Consider the following 19,832-nt stretch of genomic DNA (forward strand, 5'->3'; position numbering starts at 1 on the left):
GGGGGGGCAGGGCCAGGGGCGGGGGGGGGTTCTCCCCTTGTTTCTCCCCCCACCCCCGGGGCGGGAATACGCTGGCGCTGAGCAGGCGGCTGCAGGAGGAGGATCGCGGCGGCGGCGGCGGCGCGCTGCTGGGCGGGCGGTGGGGGGTGACCGAGAGAGAGCGAGGGGGGGAGAGTGCAGCCTGCTCCGTGTCCCGGTCACCGACACCCGGGGGGCGGGCACACACACACAGGGAGAGAGAGAGAGAGAGCCCCTCCCGCAGCCCCGGCCATGGCCGAACCGCTACTTCGCAAAACTTTCGCCAAACTCCGGGCCAGGAGGAGGAAAAGTTTAAAAAGCGGCCGGAGTGAAGGTACCGGGAGGTGGGGAGGTCGGGGAGAATGGAGGGAGGGAGGTGGGGAGGTCGGGGAGAATGGAGGGAAGGAGAGGGCGGAGGGAGGAGGGAGGAGGGCTTGAGGGGAGGGGGGGAGGGGGGGAGGGCGGGGAGAATGGAGGGAGGAGGGCTTGAGGGAAGGGGGTGAGGGAGGTGAGGAGGAGGTGATGGAGGAAGGACAGTGTGTGATGGTGGAGGAAGGGATGAGATTTGGAGGGTGAGAGAGAGAGGAGGCTGAGGAAATGAGGGAGTTGTGAGGGACTGTAAGAGGTGGGTGAAGGAGAGGGAGCTGAGTGTGAGGAGGGAGGGAGAGGAGTTTGAGGTGAGGGCAGAGACTGGTGATAGGGAGGGAAAGGTGAGGGAGGGGGTGTAGGCGAGAGAAGAGGAATAGGAAGGAAAGGAGGAGAAGGTGAACAGAAGGAAATGGTCATTAGGGTGAGTTCAGGGAGCGGGTGAGGGAGAATGGAGGAGGAGTGATGGTAGGAAAGTGGTGAGGGAGAAGGCAACAGGATGATGAAGGAGAGCAGGGGAGGGGGAGCATAAGATGGGTAGAGGTATGTGGATGGCAGGGCAGGGAGGGAGAGGAGGAAACAAGGGAGGAAAAATGGTGAGATGAGTGAGGAGGAAGGAGCATGATGGAGGATGAATAGTGATGGAGGGGGACAATGAGTAAGGGGGGAGACAGCAGACTGAAATGCGGCAGATTGGTGATGGGGGTTGGGAGGATTGAGGGAGCACAGCACTGTCAGGCTGAGAGGAAGCAATAGAGAGCAGGAGGTAGGGAGGTAGGTGTGGGGAGGGGGCCTGAGGATAAACCTTGGCGGTGGAGGGGGTGAAGGGAAGAGAGGCCTGCAAGTGAGAGAGTGGCTTACACTGATGGTATCTGCCGGGGAATGTGTGTATTAAACAGGCCAGCTTTGTGTCTGTGACTGGCCTCTGGCTTTGAGCTGTGACTGCATTTGATGCTTAAGGAAATGCTATGATGGAAGTGCAGCAATATCTAGGCCTGCGACGTTTTAACAAGTCAGTGTTGTTTGTAGTTTGCTGGAGATTTCGATGCAATGAGACTTTAATGCTGTTGTCCTACTGCATGGTGACCGGGCAGAACAATACAGAACTTACGTTGCTCCCTGCAATTGTGTTCCCTGTGATCACAGTGCAGCCTGTGAACTGTGTTCTCTGGGGCTGAATTTATTGGCCTCCAATATCATGCACAGCCTCTCGTTTCGGTTAAGATTCTGGACAGGGTGCTCTTTCAATGAAGGCTGCTGTGGGGCCACACAGAGTCAGTCCTAAGCTGCCTTGATGTCAAAGCGAGCTAGTCCATGCAGATGCACCAGGCAGTGAGGCCACTAAATAGTATGTTGTCCTTCATGGCGAGGGGATTCGAGCACAGGATCAGGGATGTCTCCCTGTAATTATACAGGGCTTTGGTGAGACCACACCTGGCGTACTGTGTGCAGGTTTGGTCTCCTTGTTTGAGGAAGGACATTCTGGCTATTGGACGGAATGCAACAAAGATTTATCAGACTGATAGTAGGAACTGCCGATGCTGGAGAATCTAAGATAACAAGGTGTAGAACAGGAAAACGTCAGCTTTCCTGCTCGGCCTGCTGTGTTCATCCAGCTCTACACCGTTTTATCAGACTGATTCCTGGGTTGGCAGAGTTGAGGAATGAAGAGCGGGTGAAGGAGAGGGAGAGAAGATCAAAGCCATATTTGCCATCAGTTGTTGGGTGCAGCTGAATGGGGGTTGGGGGGGTGTCATAGAATCCCTGCAGTGTGGAAGCAGGCCATTCAGCTCATTGAGTCCACACCAACCCTCTGAAGAGCATCCCATCCAGGCCCAACCCCCTACCCTGTCCCTGTAATTCCCATGGCTAATCTACCTAGCCTGCACGTCATGGGACAATTTAATATGGCCAATGCACCTAGCCTGCACATCTTTGGACTGTGGGAGGAAACTGGAGCACCTGGAAGGAACTCATGCAGACACGGGGAGAATGTGCAAACTCCACACAGACAGTCGCCCGAGGGTGGAATCGAACCCGGGTCCCTGGCGCTGTGAGGCAGCAGTGCTAACCACTGAGCCACTGTGCCACCCTGTCTTACTGTAGGTTAATGGGTAAACATCAAATTAAACGTTTAAGAGAGCAAGAGTAGGGCTTGCTAAGCAGATTCAGGGTTAGGGACCCTGGGCAGTTTGCCACCACTGCTGGGACCTCAGTACCACACCCTGACTGTCCTTATACAGAGAGAGAGAGAGATACGATGCTGCACATTCCTAAGGAATGTTCCCTCTCCAAACAAAGTGACAGACTCATCACATTAAACTCAACAACTGCTGAGGCTATCACCTAGCCTTGGAGATTAGCGTTCGCTCAGTAATAATAATGGGTGAACAATCAGCAGCATTTGGAACTGTTGGTTTGGATTGTATCTGAATTTGGGAAGTGTAAACACAAGAGAGAGGTTGCACTTATGTCAGTTGAGATGTTAAGGGGCAATCGAATTGATTGGAAGGGGAGCCTAACAGTGAAGACAGTGGAGCAGGGCTGGCAGGCGTTTCTAGGGGTAGTTCGGGAGGTGCAGCAGAAATTCATTCCAATGAAGAAGAAGCATTCCAAGGGGAACACGAAGCAACCATGGCTAACAGGGGAAATCAGGAGCAGCATAAAAGCCAAAAAAAACATGCAATGTGGTAAAGATGAGTGGGAAGCCTTTAAAAGCAAGCAGAGGATAACTAAAAGAGAACAATAAGCGGGGTGGGGGAGCGGAGAAGATAAAATATGAGGGTGAGCTAGTAATATAAAAAAAGATTGCAAGAGTTTTTTAATACATAAAAGGTAAGAAGGAGGCAAGAGTCGACATTAGACTGCTGCAAAATGAAGCTGCAGAAGTCATAACGGGGAACAAAGAAGTAGAGGAGCTGAATAACTACTTTGCATCAGTTTTCACAGTAGGAGACGCCATCAGCATACCAGAACTTTGAGGAAGTCAGGGACAGGGGTGAGTGCAGTGGCCATCACTAAGGAGGAGATGCTGGTGAAGCTGAAAGGTGTAAAGATGGATAAATAATCTGGACCAGATGGACTATACCCCAGAATTCTGAAGGAGGTAGCTGAGGAGATTATAGAGGCATTGGCGTGATCTTTCAGGAATCACTAGAGTTATGGAGTGTGTCAGAGGACTGGGAAAAGGCTAACGTAACACCCCTATTTAAGAAGGGAAGGGGGCAGAAGACAGGAAACTATAGGTCAATTAGCCTGACCTCGGCCGTTGGTAAGATTTTAGAGTCCATCATTAAGGATGGGATAGCGGAGTACTTAGAAGTGCATGGTAAAGTAGGGCTGAGTCAGCATGGCTGCATCAAGGGGAGGTCGTGCCTAACTAATTTGTTAGAATTTGTTGAGGAGGTAATGAGAAAGTTAGACAAAGGAGAGCCAGTGGACGTGATCCATTTGGATTTCCAGAAGGTCTTTGACAAAGGACTGCACAGGAAGCTGCTAGATAAGATGAGTGTAAGGGGCCAGGTATTGGCATGGATGGAGGATTGGCTAACTGGCAGAAGGCAGAGAATGGGGATAAAGGAGTCTTTCTCAGGATGGCAGTTGGTGACTTAGTGAAGTTCTGCAGGGGTCGGTGTTGGGAACACACAACTATTCACGTTCTATATTAATGGTTCGGATGAAGGAACTGAGGGCATTGTTGCTAAGTTTGCTGATGTCACCAAGATAGATGGAGGAGTAAGTGGCATTTCGGAAGCGGGGAGGCTGCAGAAGGACTGGACAGGCTCGGAGAGTGGGCAAAGGCATAATCTATTTTCTCAATGAGGAAAGGCTTCACAAATCAGAAGCACAAAAGCACTTAGTCCTAGTTCAGGATTCTCTTATGTTTTAACATGCAGGTTCAGGAACCCAAATACAATGTTAGCATTCATTTTGAGAGGCCTAGAATACAAGAGCAGGGATGTACTGCTGAGGCTGTATAAGGCTCTGATCAGACTGTATTTGGAATATTACAGGCAGTTCCGGGCCCAGTATCTAAGGAAGGATGTGTAGGCCTTGGAACGGGTCCAGAGAAAGTTTACAAGAAAGTTTACCCTGGGGATGAAGAGGTTGTCATATGTGGAACACTTGAGGCCTCTGGGTCTGAACTTGCCGGAGTTTAGAAGGATGAGGACAGTGGGGGAGTGGGGCGTGGTGGTGGTATTGGTGTTGGTGGTGGTGGAATGAAACGTACAGAATACTGAGAGGCCTGGATAGAGTGGACACGGCGAAGATGCTTTTGATACTAGGAGAGACTAGAGCCCAAAGGCACAGCCTCAGAGTGAAGGGACTGAGGTGAAGAGGAATTTCTTCAGCCGGAGAGTGGTTAATCTGTGGAACTCATTGTCACAGAACGCTGTGGAGGTCAAGTCATTGAGTATCTTTAAGACAGAGACAAATAGGTTCTTGAATAGTAAGGGGCTGAAGGGTTAAGGGAGGGGGCAGGAGAATAAGGTTGAGAAACATATAAGCTGTGATCAAATGGCAGAGCAGACTTGATGGGCTGAATGGCCTAATTCTGCTCCATATCTTATGGTCTGATCCTGGGAACCTGATCCCTGAAATTCTTGTTGTTTAATTTATCCCTGGGAGTGGGGATTGCTGGCTTGGGGATTGTTCATTGCCCTTCATCTTGTTTATCTCATGATTGCCCCTTGAGAAGGTGGCGGTGCGGTGCCTTCTTGAATTGCTGCAGACCATGTGGTGGAGTGGCACCCATAGTGCTGTTAGGGAGGGAGTACCAGGATTTTGACCTGGTGACAGCAAAGGAACGGCGATATATTTCCAAGTTAGGATGGTGAGTAGCTCGAAAGGGAATTTGCAGGGGCTCCCATGTATCTGCTGCCCTTGTCCTTCTTGGTGGAAGTGGTTGTGGGTTTGGAAGGTGCGGTCTGAGGATCTTTGGTGAATTTCTGCAGTGCATCATGTAGATGGCATACACTGCTGCCACTGTGCCCGAAGGAACATTTAAAGCCTGTGAGAGTCGCTGATGAGTCTTTGCAATTAAAATTGAGAAAGGGTGTTGTTTTGCTGTGTGGGGTGCGGGAGGCGGGAGGTTAGTCAAGCTGATGTCTGCTTTGTTCGACTTTAAATCTGTATCTAGACTGAAACGTGAATGTTTCAAACCCCAAGAATCTGAATCAGAAAGATTCCTTTTCCTCTGTTCTCTGCTGTCATTTAGTGCTGTGCAATGGAGAGGCAGGAATTTTGCAGGACAGTTTTTGAAAGGATTGGGGACTGGCTGGAAGGGCTCCAGTGTGACTGTTTTTTCCATAGTGTTTATTTTTACTCTGCCCAGCGGGCGTCAGTGGGAGAGGAGGGGGCGAGCAACTCCCAAGAAATGTTTGCAGTGAAGTGGGCCTTTTCAAACAGTGAGCATCCACCGCTGCAGCAGGAGCTATATTTACATTTTTTTAAAGCGGGGACGGCTGATAATCCATTTGACTGACTTGGAGCGACAGTGAGCAGCTCAGGAATGTGTTTGAGGTTACAGTCTGAGCAATGGGTGTGCTGCTGCCTTTCAAACTGGTAGGAGAGGGGACAGGACAGTGACATTCGGAGGCATCTGATCCCTCTCTCTGAACGACAACAGAAACAAGAAAAAAAAAACATGCGTTTTAGCTGCAGAGCTTTCTGACCGTGCCAGAGTAGTGGGTTCGCATCCTCAGTGACATCCCCTTTACGGCCCCATCCTGTTTGCCGTTTGCAAAATATTTAGGGTTTGTCTTGAATTTGGGCTGCCCCAGAAATGAGCAGGGGGACTCGGTATTTCAATCGTTCCCTACTGGCACCGTAATTTGAAGGCCAATCTCCCCAGAACACTGTAAAATTGTCAGGGGGAATGACAACATTTTTTTCACCCGCAGCCTTTATAAATACTTTCTTGCTTTGCTTGAGAAAAGAATTTTGGAGATGGTGGGGATTGGAGGGCGGGGGGAGCTGTGTGGTGGGGGGTGGAGATTGGTGAATTGACTCCAGTCTATCAATCGGTAGGGAAGTCTGTTAGCTTTTTGTTTGGCATTCCTGTGGCACATCAGTTTGTCACAGAGCCCACACTGGGTGTAGTGGCAGGCACAGTGGCATGTCTTGTGTTGGGATTATCAGCAACATTTGGCCAAAGTTCACAACAATGCCTTGGTATCAATAAGGTGTTTTCCCAGGGTAGGAGAGTCCGGAACTACAGGGCATAGTTTAAGGTGAGAGGGGAAAAATATAAAAGGGATCCAAGGGGCAACTTTTTAACACAGAGGGTGGTGCATGTATGGAACAAGCTGCCAGAGGATGTGGTGGAGGCTGGTACAATACAACATTTAAAAGGCATCTAGATAGGTATATGAATAGGAAGGATTTAGAGGGATATGGGCCAAATGCTGACGAATGGGAATAGGTCAGATTGGGATATCTGGTCAGCATGGACGAGTTGGGCTGAAGGGTCTGCTTCCGTGCGTATGACTCTTCACGGTACCAAGCCCCGTTTAGGCCTGGGCGGGGGGAGTCCTTGCCCTAGCCCTACTAGTTGTCCTGGCAGCGGGAGGGGAAATCGTTGTGAGGAGTCAGCGGAGACGTCTTTTTAAAAACTCAAAATGAAAACGCCCAGCTCGTGTTCCCAGAGTTGTCTATTCAGCCCCTCTATACAGGCTTGACTCAGGCAGTTTTCCAGACAGCTCAGTGTGAATGTTATCGCAGAGTATTCAGGAAGTGTTCAGTCGATTTGTTCTAACACTATCTTCCCTAACTCCTGTATTGCATCCTGTTCACCCACCCCTCCTGTTCTCGCTGGCCTGCTTTGGCCCAGGCTTTAAAATGTAGGGTTAAGATTTAACCACCACCTCCAAAACCCCTCTACCTGTCTCTCCCCTCCTTCAAGATGATCCTTTAGATACGATCTAGTGGATCAAGTTTTATTTTCGAGGAATTGGGGGATCTGACAGGCTGAGGCCTGGGGTAGGTCAGCCAGGATCTTGTTGACTGGCAGGGGAGACTTGATGGGCTGAGTGGCCCTACTCTTTGTCCTATTTTGTATGTCCTTTGACCGAGCCTACTATCACTGATACCTCCTTATGTGGCTCAGTGTTTTTTTTTAAAGATATACTGTATTTTTGCAAGGGGGCATTGCTGGCTAGGCTGATATTTGTTGCTCGTCCATAATTGCCCTGGAGAAGGTGGTGGCGAACTGCCTTGGTGTTTGACAGTGCCGCGGTGAAACATTGTTGGGTTGTTTTATTAACTTCCAGGCACCGTGTGAATGCAGGATGTTGTTGGGTGCTGCAGGGGCACTGACGCTGATTAATATCTGCCTGTGCCCAAGGAAGATGTTTCCGGTGAGACTCCTGTCTGGAAAACCCCACGAGCAGGGGCGGGGGATGTGTGGGGTGGTGGTATGGTGGGGATGATGAAGGCTTCGTTTATGAGTTGCAGGGATGGTGGGGGTGAACCTAGGGCCATCAAACAGAGGCCCCTCTGTCAGGGTGCAGTCAGGAGCCAATGAATGAGTATGTGTGTGGGACCCACTGATTGACATGTTACCCTCAGTGTAATGAGGTGTATCGGCCTTGCCCACAGCTGACTGTTTACCTGGCCGCACGCAAGCGGTTAATTTATCCTGGCTTCGAGTCTTTTTTGATCTAGTGGTATTGCCAGGCCTGTGACTGAAGGGAATGCGGGAAGATACAATGAACTGGAGCAGGAATGTCGGGCACATGGGCGATGGAATGGAGAATGCTTCTGAGCTGTGTGCATACTTTTCCATTCAACTGCTCAATCCTGACCCACCATACAACAAGATCGTGGCTGATCCACCCCAGATCTCAACTTCCTCATATTTTCTACTGGTGCACAAGTCGTAAAATCCCTATAGCGCAGAAAGAGGCCATTCAGCCCACCGAGTCTGTACTGACCCACTGAAGAGAAGCCCACTCAAATCCACCCCATCGCCCCATGTTAACCTTGGCTAACCCACCAACCCTGCACATCTTTGGGACTGTGAGGGTAAACTGGAGCACCTGGAGGAAACCTATGCAGACAACTCCACACAGATAGTCACCCGAGGCTGGAATCAAACCCGGGTCCCTGGCAGTATGAGGCACCACTGAGCCACCGTGCCGCCCTGGTCAACTCCTTCAGATCTGCATGTGCAGAAAGTCATGTATGAGGAACTGGAGGGCCGGTCTCTTAAATTACTTAAGCACAGACGCTTCGTAAGCTGTAGAGCGTACACACATCATGGTTAGAAAGAAGGAGAATTAACCTTATTTAAATTTAAATGATTCTGAGAGGCCCTTGACATGGTAGATGCTGAGAGGATGTTTCCCTTTGTGGGGTTATCTAGAACTAAGGGGTGAGTTTCAGAATAAGGGGTCTCTGCTGGTTATGGCGGAGACAGGGAGGTGTTACCTCCAGGGAGGTGTTACCTCCAGCCAGAGAATCAAGAGCATTTGGAATTCTCTTTCTGTGTCATCCCAAAGAAGAATATACTGAACTTAAGAAGGGTCCCAACCCAAAACATCAACTTTCCTGCTCCTTTAATGCTGCCTGGCCTGCTATGTTCTTCCACTCCACACAGTGTAACCATATACCTAACTCCTCCCCTCTCTCCCTAGGCACTGCCAGACCTGCTGAGTCTCGCTGGCAGTTTGTGTTAGTGTTTCAGACATCCAGCAGGGCAGTACTGTGCTTTTATTGCCCAGCGCTGGGTAACTCAACCTTGGATGTGTGCGGATTTCTGGTTGACGAGGGAGTCAGAGTTGAGAATGCTGTGATCCTATTGACGGGCAGAGCAGGCTTGCGGGGCCGAATGGCCTACCCCTACTCCAGTTCTTTGTGTTTAGAATGGTTATATAGCATCTAGTCCATTCTGCACGGACCTCCTTGGACATCAGTCCTTATCAGTATTTCAGATAAGACAAACTAGTTGAGGTGTGAAACTGTTTGCTGTCCTTGGTAGATGTATTTACCGAGTGCAGCATTGTTCACTTTTGAAGGAAGAATGAACAAAAAGAAACATATCATGTAAATGGTGAGAAGTTGTAGAGTTCTGAGATGCAGAAGGGATGTGGGTGTCATGGTGTGTGAACGACAAAAGGTTTTTTTTAAACATTGCATGTGGGCGTTGCTGGCTAGGTCACTGGGCCATGTTAAGAAAACCATTAGGCCAACTGTTCCTTGTAGGTTTGACTGAATTCAGATTTCACCGTCTTGCCTTGGTGGGATTCAAACCCATGTGTCCAGACCTTTGGCCTGGAATTCTGCATTACTAGCCCAGTGACATTACCACTACACCGTTGCTTCCCCTTAATTACACAGGCACAGCAAATAATTAGGACATTTATAACTTATTGCGAGGGGAATTGAACACAAAGCAGGGAGATTATGCATCAATTATACAGGGCACAGGTAAAGCCACGTCTGGTGTCCTGTGTACGGTACAGGCTTCCACATTTACAGAAAGGTGTAAATACACTGGAATCAACACAGAGCAGGTTTATGAGGTTGATACCTGATGGTGTTTTATGAGGAAAGGTTGGACAGGCCTAGGCTTCACTCACCACTTTCCAGGCAGAGACGTTTTTCCTGAAATCCCGATTGAATTTATCAGTGGCGGCATTCCAATTGTGCTTTCTGGATTTGGAGAGCTTTTCCCCACCTCAACACCACTAAGTGGAAGCATTTTCTCTCTGTCTACCCTGATCAAACCCTTTCCTAAATCTGCCTGGCTCCTACCTGGCCCGAGTGCAATTATCAACTTGGGTCATCACGGTGGCTCAGTGGTTAGCACTGTGGCCTACAGCACCAGGGACCTGGGTTCGACTCCACCTTCAGGCGACAGTCTGTGTGGAATTTGTATGTTCTCCCCGCGTCTGTGTGGGTTTCGTCCGGGTGCTCCAGTTTCCTCCCACAGTCCAAAGGTGTGCAGGTTAGGTGGGTTGGTCATGAGAAATTGTCCATAGTGTGCAGGCAAGGTGGGTTAACCATGGAAAATGCAGGGATAGGGTAGAGTGGTGGGGGTGGGTGTGGGTGGGATGTTCTTCAGAGGGCCAGCATGGACTCGATGGGCTGAATGGCCTACTTCCACCCAGTTGAGATTCTATGATCCTATAATCTTAAAGGGCTCTACTTGGCCTTCACTTCTTCCAGAAAGGAGTCAGCCTTTCCTGACAAGTCTATCCTCCCAGTTCAGCCACCATATTCCGGAATCATCTTTTCCCTTCTCCTGTCCCTGTATATCCTTTCTACAGTATGGAAACTTATTGTCTTCCAATGGTAGTCTAACCGAAGGTTCAGTTTTTTAATTTTATTTTTGCGAAGACCTGAGGTTGTGAAAAGGTGCTATATAAATGCAAGCTTGTCTTTTCAGTTCATCACAAGTCCTTTGCTATTCAACACAGTCTGTCTAGAACTCCAAACTGGCTTGATGCATGGAAAGCGCAAGTGTGTTTAAAATAACACCAAAATTGCTGAGATAGCGTAGAAAATGTCCCTAGCTATTTCACTTCTAAACTATTGTTCAAAAACAGATCAGTTTTGCCAGGTTAGGTGGGGTAATTGGATCAAACATTACGTGTAGCTTGCTCCCCATTTTAGACTTGAGCAGTCTATACATTTTTATAATAGAATTTCCTATGTAAACGTGTCACACTGTAATGACTCCCTCTACTGGTGGAAGGTTGCAATTACAGTCTGATTAACTCTCAATCAGATTCTATCATACACAAACAAGAAGCATATTGAGACCCTTCGGCCCCTCGCCTGCTCTGCTATTAGCTTAGATACTGCTGCTCTGATTGTGTGTCCTTTGTTCTTTTTTGCTAACCCGCAAAAACAATTGAGTGCTTCGTTAGTCAGGAATCTATCAACCTCGGCCTTAAGAATCCCCAATGATCTGTAAAAGACCACGAGAGGAAAGAAAATCCCCATTTCCATCCCAAATGGGAGCCCCGTTATTTTGAAACAGTGTAATCATGGGGGAAAAAATAGCTGTGTGTATGTCCATAAATGTGCACAAAGTTAATATTTCCTGACTGAAGCTTTTCAATCTGGATGTAGGTCAAATGTGAACATTGATTAAACGTTCTTCATTTTGACCCTTCTCATTTAAAAGCCCTGAATATTGGGCGCTGTCCAGGTTTCTGCTCGAGTTAACGATCTCATCTTGTCGATCGAGCAAGCTTGTCTTTGGTCAGTATGTTTGAGATACAATCAATTTGCACCTCTCAGCAAACACAGCATCAGGCAGCAATGCCCACATTGCAGGGGCTACCGCTTTGGAATTATCTCTGTTGCAAAACTGGGTTCTAATCAATATATTACCCAGGTGGGAGACCGTGCCTCTTGATGTTAGAAACACAGACAGGTCAACGTACAGCTTTGGTCTCCCTATTTAAGAAACAATGTAATTGCATTGGAAGCAGATCTGAGAAAGTTCAGAGTCATAAAGTTATACAGCATGGAAATAGACCCTTCAGTCCAATACATCTGTGCCAAACAAATATCCTAACTGATCTAATTTGATCTGATTTGATTTATTTGTTGTCTAGTATATTTATTACAAATGCAGTGAAAAGTGTTGTTTGGTGTCGCTGCTCTCTGGCACCCACCTTAAAACACAGAAAATAAACCAAGATGCAGAATGTAGAGCCAGAAAAATAAAACAATGAAGTTCATCTTATAGTCTTATCTCAATAATGTTAGGTGGTCTTTGGAACAGTTCCCTTGGGCCTGGATCTGGGCTGCTCCACCCCAATGCTTCAAGTCCCTGCTGCTAAACCAACAGTACTGCTGCAACCGTGCTTCACTATGCCACCTCAGTCCCATTTGCCAGCAGTTGATCGAAACCCTTCCTATTCGTGTCCCTGTCCAGATGCTTTTTAAATGTTGTAATTGTACCAGCCTCCACCACTTCCTCTGGCAGCTCGTTCCATACACAGACTGCCCTCTGTGTGAAAATGTTGCTCCTTAGGTCCTTTTTAAATCTTTCCCTTCTCAACTTAAACCTATGCCCTCTAGTTTTGGACTGCCCTACCCTGAGGAAAGGACCTTGCCTGTTGACCCTATCCATGCCTGTCATGATTTTATAAACTTTTATAAGGTCACCCTTCAGCCCCTGATGCTCCAGGGAAAATAGCCCCGGCCTGTTCAGCCTCTCCCTCTAGCTCAAACCCTCCAATCTCAGTAATGTCCTTGTAAATCTTTTCTGAACCCTTTCAAGTTTCACAATATCCTTTCTATAGCAGGAATACCAGAATTGAACCCAGTATTCCAATAGTGGCCTAACCAATGTCCTGTACAACCACAACATGATCTCCCAACTCCTATACTCAATGTTCTGACCAACGAAGGCAAGTGTGCCAAATGCCTTCTTTGCTTTCCTATCTATCTTCAACACCATTTTCAAGAAACTATGTCCACTCGAATGACTCCTGAGATGAGGGAGTATCTCTTCTGAAGAAAGATTGGACAGTTTGGGCCTGGAGCTTAGAGGAAACGACAGGTCTATTTGACATCCCCAAGATAGCGAGGGACCATGTCATGGTGGATGCTGAGAAGATGTTGCCCCCATGTGGGGGGTGACTAGAACTAGGGGTCACCATTCACAATGTATGAGGTCTTACATTGAAGGTGGAAATGAGAAAATCATTTTCTCTCGCGGTTGTTAGTCTTTGGAATCCTCTGCCCCAGCCAGGGATACAGAATCAATGAATGTTCTTAAGATTGTCAGAATGCCAGAGAAACTTAGCGGGCTTGGCAGCACCTATGGAGAGAGAAACAGAGTTAATGCTTAGAATCCAGTATGACTTCTTCAGAACTGAAGCGCAATTTGAAGGAGAAATATTGCCTGGAACATCAGGGAGAACTCCCTGATGACGTCAAATCCAATGTCAGCTAGAGGGACCTGGAAGGAGCTTGCTTTTAACACCATTCCTGACACAGACACAAAAACCATGCGTGGGGAAAGGCTGGGAAGGTAGCTGCCCCTTCAGAGGTTCATTGCTTTCAGCCAATATATTCACACTACCAAGCTGTTTAGCCGCCTGGGACCAATTATATACTTGTTGCCAGGCAGAAGGCCTTTGACATTCGAGAACTGGTCACTATTCCACAGACCAATCAGTTACCTGTTGCCAGCCAAAGCTCCATTTGTGCACAGCCCATGGCTCCAGCTTGTCTGCAAACTCATCTCTCACTTATGCTTAAACAAGCAGCTGTGTAAACAGCACTTACAATGAGGGTCAGGTTACATGCTTTTTAAAAAGTGCAGAAATCCCTGCACAATCCTCAGGTGGAATCTAATGTGGAAAATGTCATTTTCTATGGTAGGAGAAACAGATGTGAAGACTATTTCTTAAATGCTGAGAGGTTGGAAAGTGCAGATGCAGAAAGGAACCAGGATGTCCTTGTCACGAAGTAACTGAAGGCTAATGTGCAGCTTCAGCAAGCTATTAGGAAGGCTAATGGAATGTAGCCTGTGTTACAAGTGGATTTTAGTACAGGAGTAATGAAGTCTGGCATCAGTTCTACAGGAGATTAGTTAGACTGCAGCTGAAGTACTGTGTGCAATTGTGGTCTCCTTATCTCAGGAAAGATATTTTTCACACAGAAGGATTGCAATGAAGGTGCACCAGTTTTGTCCCTGGGATGATGGGACTGCCCTATGGAGAGAGATTAAGCAAACTGGGCCCGTATTCTCCAGAGTTTTGAAGAATGAGAGGTGATCTCATTGAAACTGACAAAATACTTAAGAGGGATAGACATGGTTGATACAAGTAAGATTGGGTTGGGGAATTCTGAGCCATGGAGCACAATTTAAGACTAAAAAAGGATGCCACTTAGGACCAGGATAGAGAGAAATATTTACTTTGGGGTGGTGAACTTTTGGAATTCTGTACCATAGAGGGCTGTTGAAGGTAAAGATTGATGGGTTTCTGATCGCCAACAATGTACAGAGTTATTGGGATGGGGTGGGTAAAAGGCAGTGAAGTGTTCAATGAGGCAGGCTTGATGGGCTGAATGGCCTAATCCTGTTTCTACAACAAAATATAAAGAAAAGATCTGGACACTGAGTGGATGCTGGCAATGTAGACAGTTGGCTCCAGCCTGCAATGGTGGATTGCTAATCCCACTTTCTGGCTGCCTCAGTACCTGTCAGGAATAACAGCGAGGGGATCTGTCGATGAGCTTCGGGCTCGAGCAGCTGTTATTGTGAAATGTTGACCGAGGGCACCATCTCAGTATTGGGCCGGGGTGTCACCGGAGTGCTGGTGCAGTCTGGTGTGGTTAATCAACCTGTCAGGAGGGGGAAGTGAGGGTCTGAGCTTGCAGAAATCAAACAATAAAAACACGCCATTGGGAAGGATTCGAAGTTTGGATACAGAGTCAAAGCAGCAGTTCAGACTGAAAACTGATTCAAACCATAACAAGGCCCAAGACATAGTGTCAGCCACATCGGCATGGTCTGCACTGGCACGATCCACATTGGCATGGTCTGCACTGGCACAGCCCACATCGGCATGGTCTGCACTGGCACGGTCCACATCGGCATGGTCTGCACTGGCAAAGCCCACATCGGCATGGTCTGCACTGGCACGGCCCACATCGGCATGGTCTGCACTGGTATGGCCCGCACTGGCATGGCCTGCACTGGCATGGCCCACATCAGCATGGTCTGCACTGGCACGGCCCACATCGACATGGTCTGCACTGGCACAGCCCGCACTGGCACGGCCCACATCGGCATGGTCTGCACTGGCATAGCCCGCACTGGCACGGCCCACATCGGCATGGTCTGCACTGGCACAGCCCGCACTGGCACGGCCCACATTGGCATAGCCCGCACTGGCATAGCCTGCACTGGCACGGCCCACATCGGCATGGTCTGCACTGGCACAGCCCACACTGGCACCATTTGCACTGGCTCTGTCTGCACTGGCACAGTCTATGCTATCAAAACCTGACCTGCAGCAATCAACTGGTATCCACTTGCTAAGTTAACCGAGTGACCCAGCACCCACACAGAGCTGGGCAGACACGTACACTGTCATAGAGTTAACCCAGCATGGAAACAGACCCTTCGGTCCAACCTGTCCATGCCGACCAAATTTCCAAAACTAAACTAGTGCCATTTCCCTGCGGTTGGCTGATATCCCTCTAAACCTTTCCCGTTTATGTACCTATCCAAATGTCTTCTAAATGTTGTAACTGTTCCTCTGGCAGCTGATTCCACACACGCACTACCCTCTGTATGAAAAAGTTTTGAACTCCCCTACTCTGGGGAAAAGACCTTTGCTATTCACCTTATTTACACCCCTCGTGATTTTATAAATCTCTAAAAGGTCATCCCTCAACCTCCTATTGCTCCAGTGAAAAGAGTCTCCTTATAACTCAAACCCTACATTCCCGGTAACATCGTGGTAAATCTTTTCTGAAACCTCTCCAATTTAATTATAATCTTCCTATAACAGGGTGACCAGTACTGTACACAGTAAAAGTGGCCTCACCAATGTCCTGTATAACCTCAACCTGACGTCCCAACTCCTATACTCAAAGGTCTGAGCAACGAAGGCAAGCCTGCTTAATGCTTTCTTAACCACCCTGTCTACCTGTGCTGCAACTTTCAAAGAACTATGTACCTGCACCCCTAGGGCACTCTGTTCAGCAACACTCTCCAGGGCCCTACCATTAACTGTATAAGCCCTGCCCTTGTTTATCTTACCAAAATGCAGTACCTCACATTTATCCAAATTAAACTTGCATCACACCACTGGTCACAGACCTCCAGTTTGAAAAAACAACCCTCCACCACCACCCTCTGTCTTCTATCGTCAAGCCAATTCTCTGTATCTCTATGTACCAGGACGCACCCTGTCTATATGTCTGTTGTACCTGATAGCTGGAGCCTATCCTGTGGTGTCAGTTCATCCTTTCAGTGACTAACTACTGTACCTTATACAACAGAACCCACGATTAATTTGTCAGTTTTTATTTGTAATCATTTCTCAGCAAAAAGCTCAGCATAGACTGCGATGCCTTCACCCTCAAATAGCTCACCTAATAACGAATAGAGACCGACACTAAAATGACACCCCTTCCTTGCCTCTTTCTTCCCACTTCTCTGCAATTTCTGTGCTCCTCCAATCTGAGTGATTTTAACCATGTCACAGTTGTCACTTCAGTTGCATCAGCCCTAAGCTCTAGAATTCCTCTCTGAAGCTTCTTAACCCCCCTCTCTTTTCTTCCAACCTTGCCCTTTAAAATGCCCCTTAAAACCAACCTCTTTGTCAAAGCTTTTGTTGATGTGCCGAATAGGATCAAATATTGTTTGATTTGTAGTTCTTTAGATGCATGACAGCATTAAAGGTGCTACGTAAATGCAAGTTGTTCGTGTGGGCTATGTCCATGAGCATAATGTATTTCAGGAGAGATGTTGGAGCTAGAAAGTCTTTGAGTTGGCAACCCAGAAACAGAATTGTCCTGAACAGAAAGAGGGAGAGAGAGACATCACTGAAGCTTTATGTCCTGAACTGAACAGGACACATACAAGAATACCACATTTCAGCCAATCACGACAATTTATATTGCAAGAGGAAAGAGCTGCTAATTAGCTGACAGGTCGACTATGATTGGCTAAGGTGTTGCTGTGGAGGAAATAATGGAATTGTTCACTTACGGGATGTGAATAATGCTGCCGGGGCTAGCACTTGTTGCCCCATCCCTAATTGCCCCTTGATCTGATTGGCTGGATAGGCCATTTCAGAGTCTCGCTGTAGGACTGGACTCTCACATAGGCCAGACCGGGTAAGGATGCTGGAGCTCCTTTACTGAAGGACATTCGTGAAATAAATGGGTTCTTAACGACATTTGATGACAGTTGTCATGGTCACCATCATTCACGTTTTTCCCACAGCAGTCTGGGATACCTCTCGTCACCAGCTCTAGCAGTCCTGGGGTTAATGGCGAGTGTGAAACCCCCCTCTGGTCAAAAGGAAGCATTTAATTGCTTCCATTCCTGTTGCATGTTGCCCTGGATCATATTAATGCCCCCCCACTGCTGTTCCTTGTGTTTTATATTACTGTGCAGTAAATGAAGTGCAGCACACTAGTTAAGGGAGCAGTTCCAAGCTCCTCAGATAGCCTTATGGGGAAAGGAACAGCTTGTTGCTGTTCTGAGCTGCCAAGCACAGAAGACCCTGTCATTAATTCCTGTCCGTGATTGGGGGAGTGGTGCTGGAAACCAGCCTGCGTCGTAAGACTGTCATTGGAAAAGGACACCGATACTGAGAGCAAAGCAACTTACTTGTTTATTTATTCATGGGACATCACGGGTTACACAGTGTTTTTATTGCCCTTGAGAAGGTGGGGGTGAGCTGCCTTCTTGAACTGCTGCAATCCATGTGCTGTAGATTGACCCACAGTGCCCTTAGGGAGGGAATTCCAGGATTTTGACCCCAGCGACACTGAAGGAACGGTGATATGTTTCCAAGTCAGAATGGTGAGTAGCTTGGAGGGAAGTTTGAAGGTGGTGGTGTTCCCACGTATGTGCTGTCCTTGTCTTTCGAGATGGATGTGACCATGGACTTGTCAAAGGAGCCTTGGTGAGTTGTTCCACTGTACCTTCTAGACAATGCACACTGCTGCAATTGAGTATCGGTTGTGGTTTTTGGATGTAGTGCCAATCAAACAATCCTGGATGGTGTCAAGCTCCTTGAGTGTTGTTGGGGCTGCACTCATCCAGGCAAGTGGGGAATAATCCATCACACTCCTGACTTGTGCCTTGCAGATGGCGGACAGGCTTTGAGGAGTCGGGAGGTGAGTTACTCGCCACAGTATTCCTAGCTTCTGACCTGCTCTTGTAGCCATTGTGTTTATGTGGTGAGCCCAGTTGATTTTCTGGTCAATGATAACACCCAGGATGCTGATAGTAGGGTTCAGTGATGGTAACACCATTGAATGTCAAGGGATAGTGGTTAAATTATCTCTTACAGGAGATGGTCATAGCCTGGCATTTGTGTGTCATGACTGTTACTTGCCATTTGTCAGCCCAAGCCTGTATTTTGTTCAGATCTTGTTGCATTTGGGTGCAACTGCTTCACAGGGCAACTACGACTTAACTCCATTGCTGAGAGTCTGGAGTCACATGTAGGTCAGACCAGGTAAGGACGGCAAATTTATTTTCTCGCAAAGATCCGGTAATTTTATAATTGTTTAAAGAGTCCAGAATTTTATTACAACGTTATTAACGAATTGTATTTAAATTTAAATGGTGGGCTTGATGTTTCCAGAGTTTTATTCCAGCTTTCTGGGTTCCGGGCCCAGCAACAATATCACTCTGTTATGGAGATGCAGTGGGTACGATGTTGATGGAGGTAGACAGACAGAGAGGGGGCTGTGCTTTCAGAAGTGGGTCTGAAGACCTTCTGGTCCTGGAGCATCAAGGCTGCCCTTGGTCACTCTCCATATGCGGTCGCAGTCACTGTTCATATGAGGCTGGTCCCTCTTTGTATGGGACTGGTCACCTCCCTGTATGGGACCGGTCACTCCCTGTATGGGACCGGTCACTCCCTGTATGGGACCGGTCACTCCCTGTATGGGACTGGTCACTCCCTGTATGGGATTGGTCACTCCATGTATGGGACCGGTCACTCTCTATATGGTACCGGTTGCTCCCTGTATGGGACCGGTCACTCCCTGTATGGGACCGGTCACTCTTTGGGATCAGTCACTCCCTGTATGGGACTGGTCACTCCCTGTATGGGACCGGTCACTCTTTGGGATTGGTCATTCCCTGTATGGGACCAGTCACTCTTTGGGATCGGTCACTCCCTGTATGGGACTGGTTGCTCTTTGGGATCAATCAATCCCTGTATGGGACCGGTCACTCCCGGTCACTCTTTGGGATCTGTATGGGACTGGCCACTCTCTATATGGGACTGGCCACTCTCTATATGGGACTGGCCACTCTCTATATGGGACTGGCCTCTGTATGGGACAGGTCACTCCTTATATGGGACACGTCGCTCCTTGTAAGGGACCGTTCACTCCTTGTATGGGGATCGGTCAATCTTTGTATGGGGCTGGTCACTCACTATATGGGGACCGGTCACTCTGTATGGGGCTGGTCAATGTCCGTATGTGGACCAATCGCACGCTGTATGGGAGCGGTCATTCTCTTCATGGTGCTGGTCACTGTCCATATGGGGACCAGTCACACTCCATATGGGGACCGGTCACACTCCGTATGGGGACCGGTCGCTGTCCGTATGGGGACCAGTCACTCTCTGTATGGGGACCGGTCACACTCCGTATGGGGGCAGTCGCTCTCCGTATGGGGGCAGTCGCTCTCTGTATGGGGACCAGTCACACTCCGTATGGGGGCAGTCGCTCTCCGTATGGGGACCAGTCACACTCCGTATGGGGACCAG

The 19,832-nt window shown here is 48.3% G+C and overlaps 1 protein-coding gene across 1 annotated transcript in view; it reads left to right on the top strand.

Moving 5' to 3' along the window:
- The first annotated feature begins 189 nt into the window (after window positions 1-189).
- Window positions 190-19,832, top strand: part of LOC109920494 (rho GTPase-activating protein SYDE1-like) — a 60,802-nt gene continuing 41,159 nt past the window's right edge. The window contains exon 1 of the mRNA XM_048617761.1: window positions 190-352. Within this exon, the coding sequence (XP_048473718.1) occupies window positions 271-352 (82 nt within the window). The 5' untranslated portion in view covers window positions 190-270. The remainder of the gene's footprint in view (window positions 353-19,832) is intronic.

Source organism: Rhincodon typus, chromosome 38 (assembly GCF_021869965.1).
Source record: "Rhincodon typus isolate 14 chromosome 38, sRhiTyp1.1, whole genome shotgun sequence".
Lineage (NCBI taxonomy): Eukaryota > Metazoa > Chordata > Chondrichthyes > Orectolobiformes > Rhincodontidae > Rhincodon > Rhincodon typus.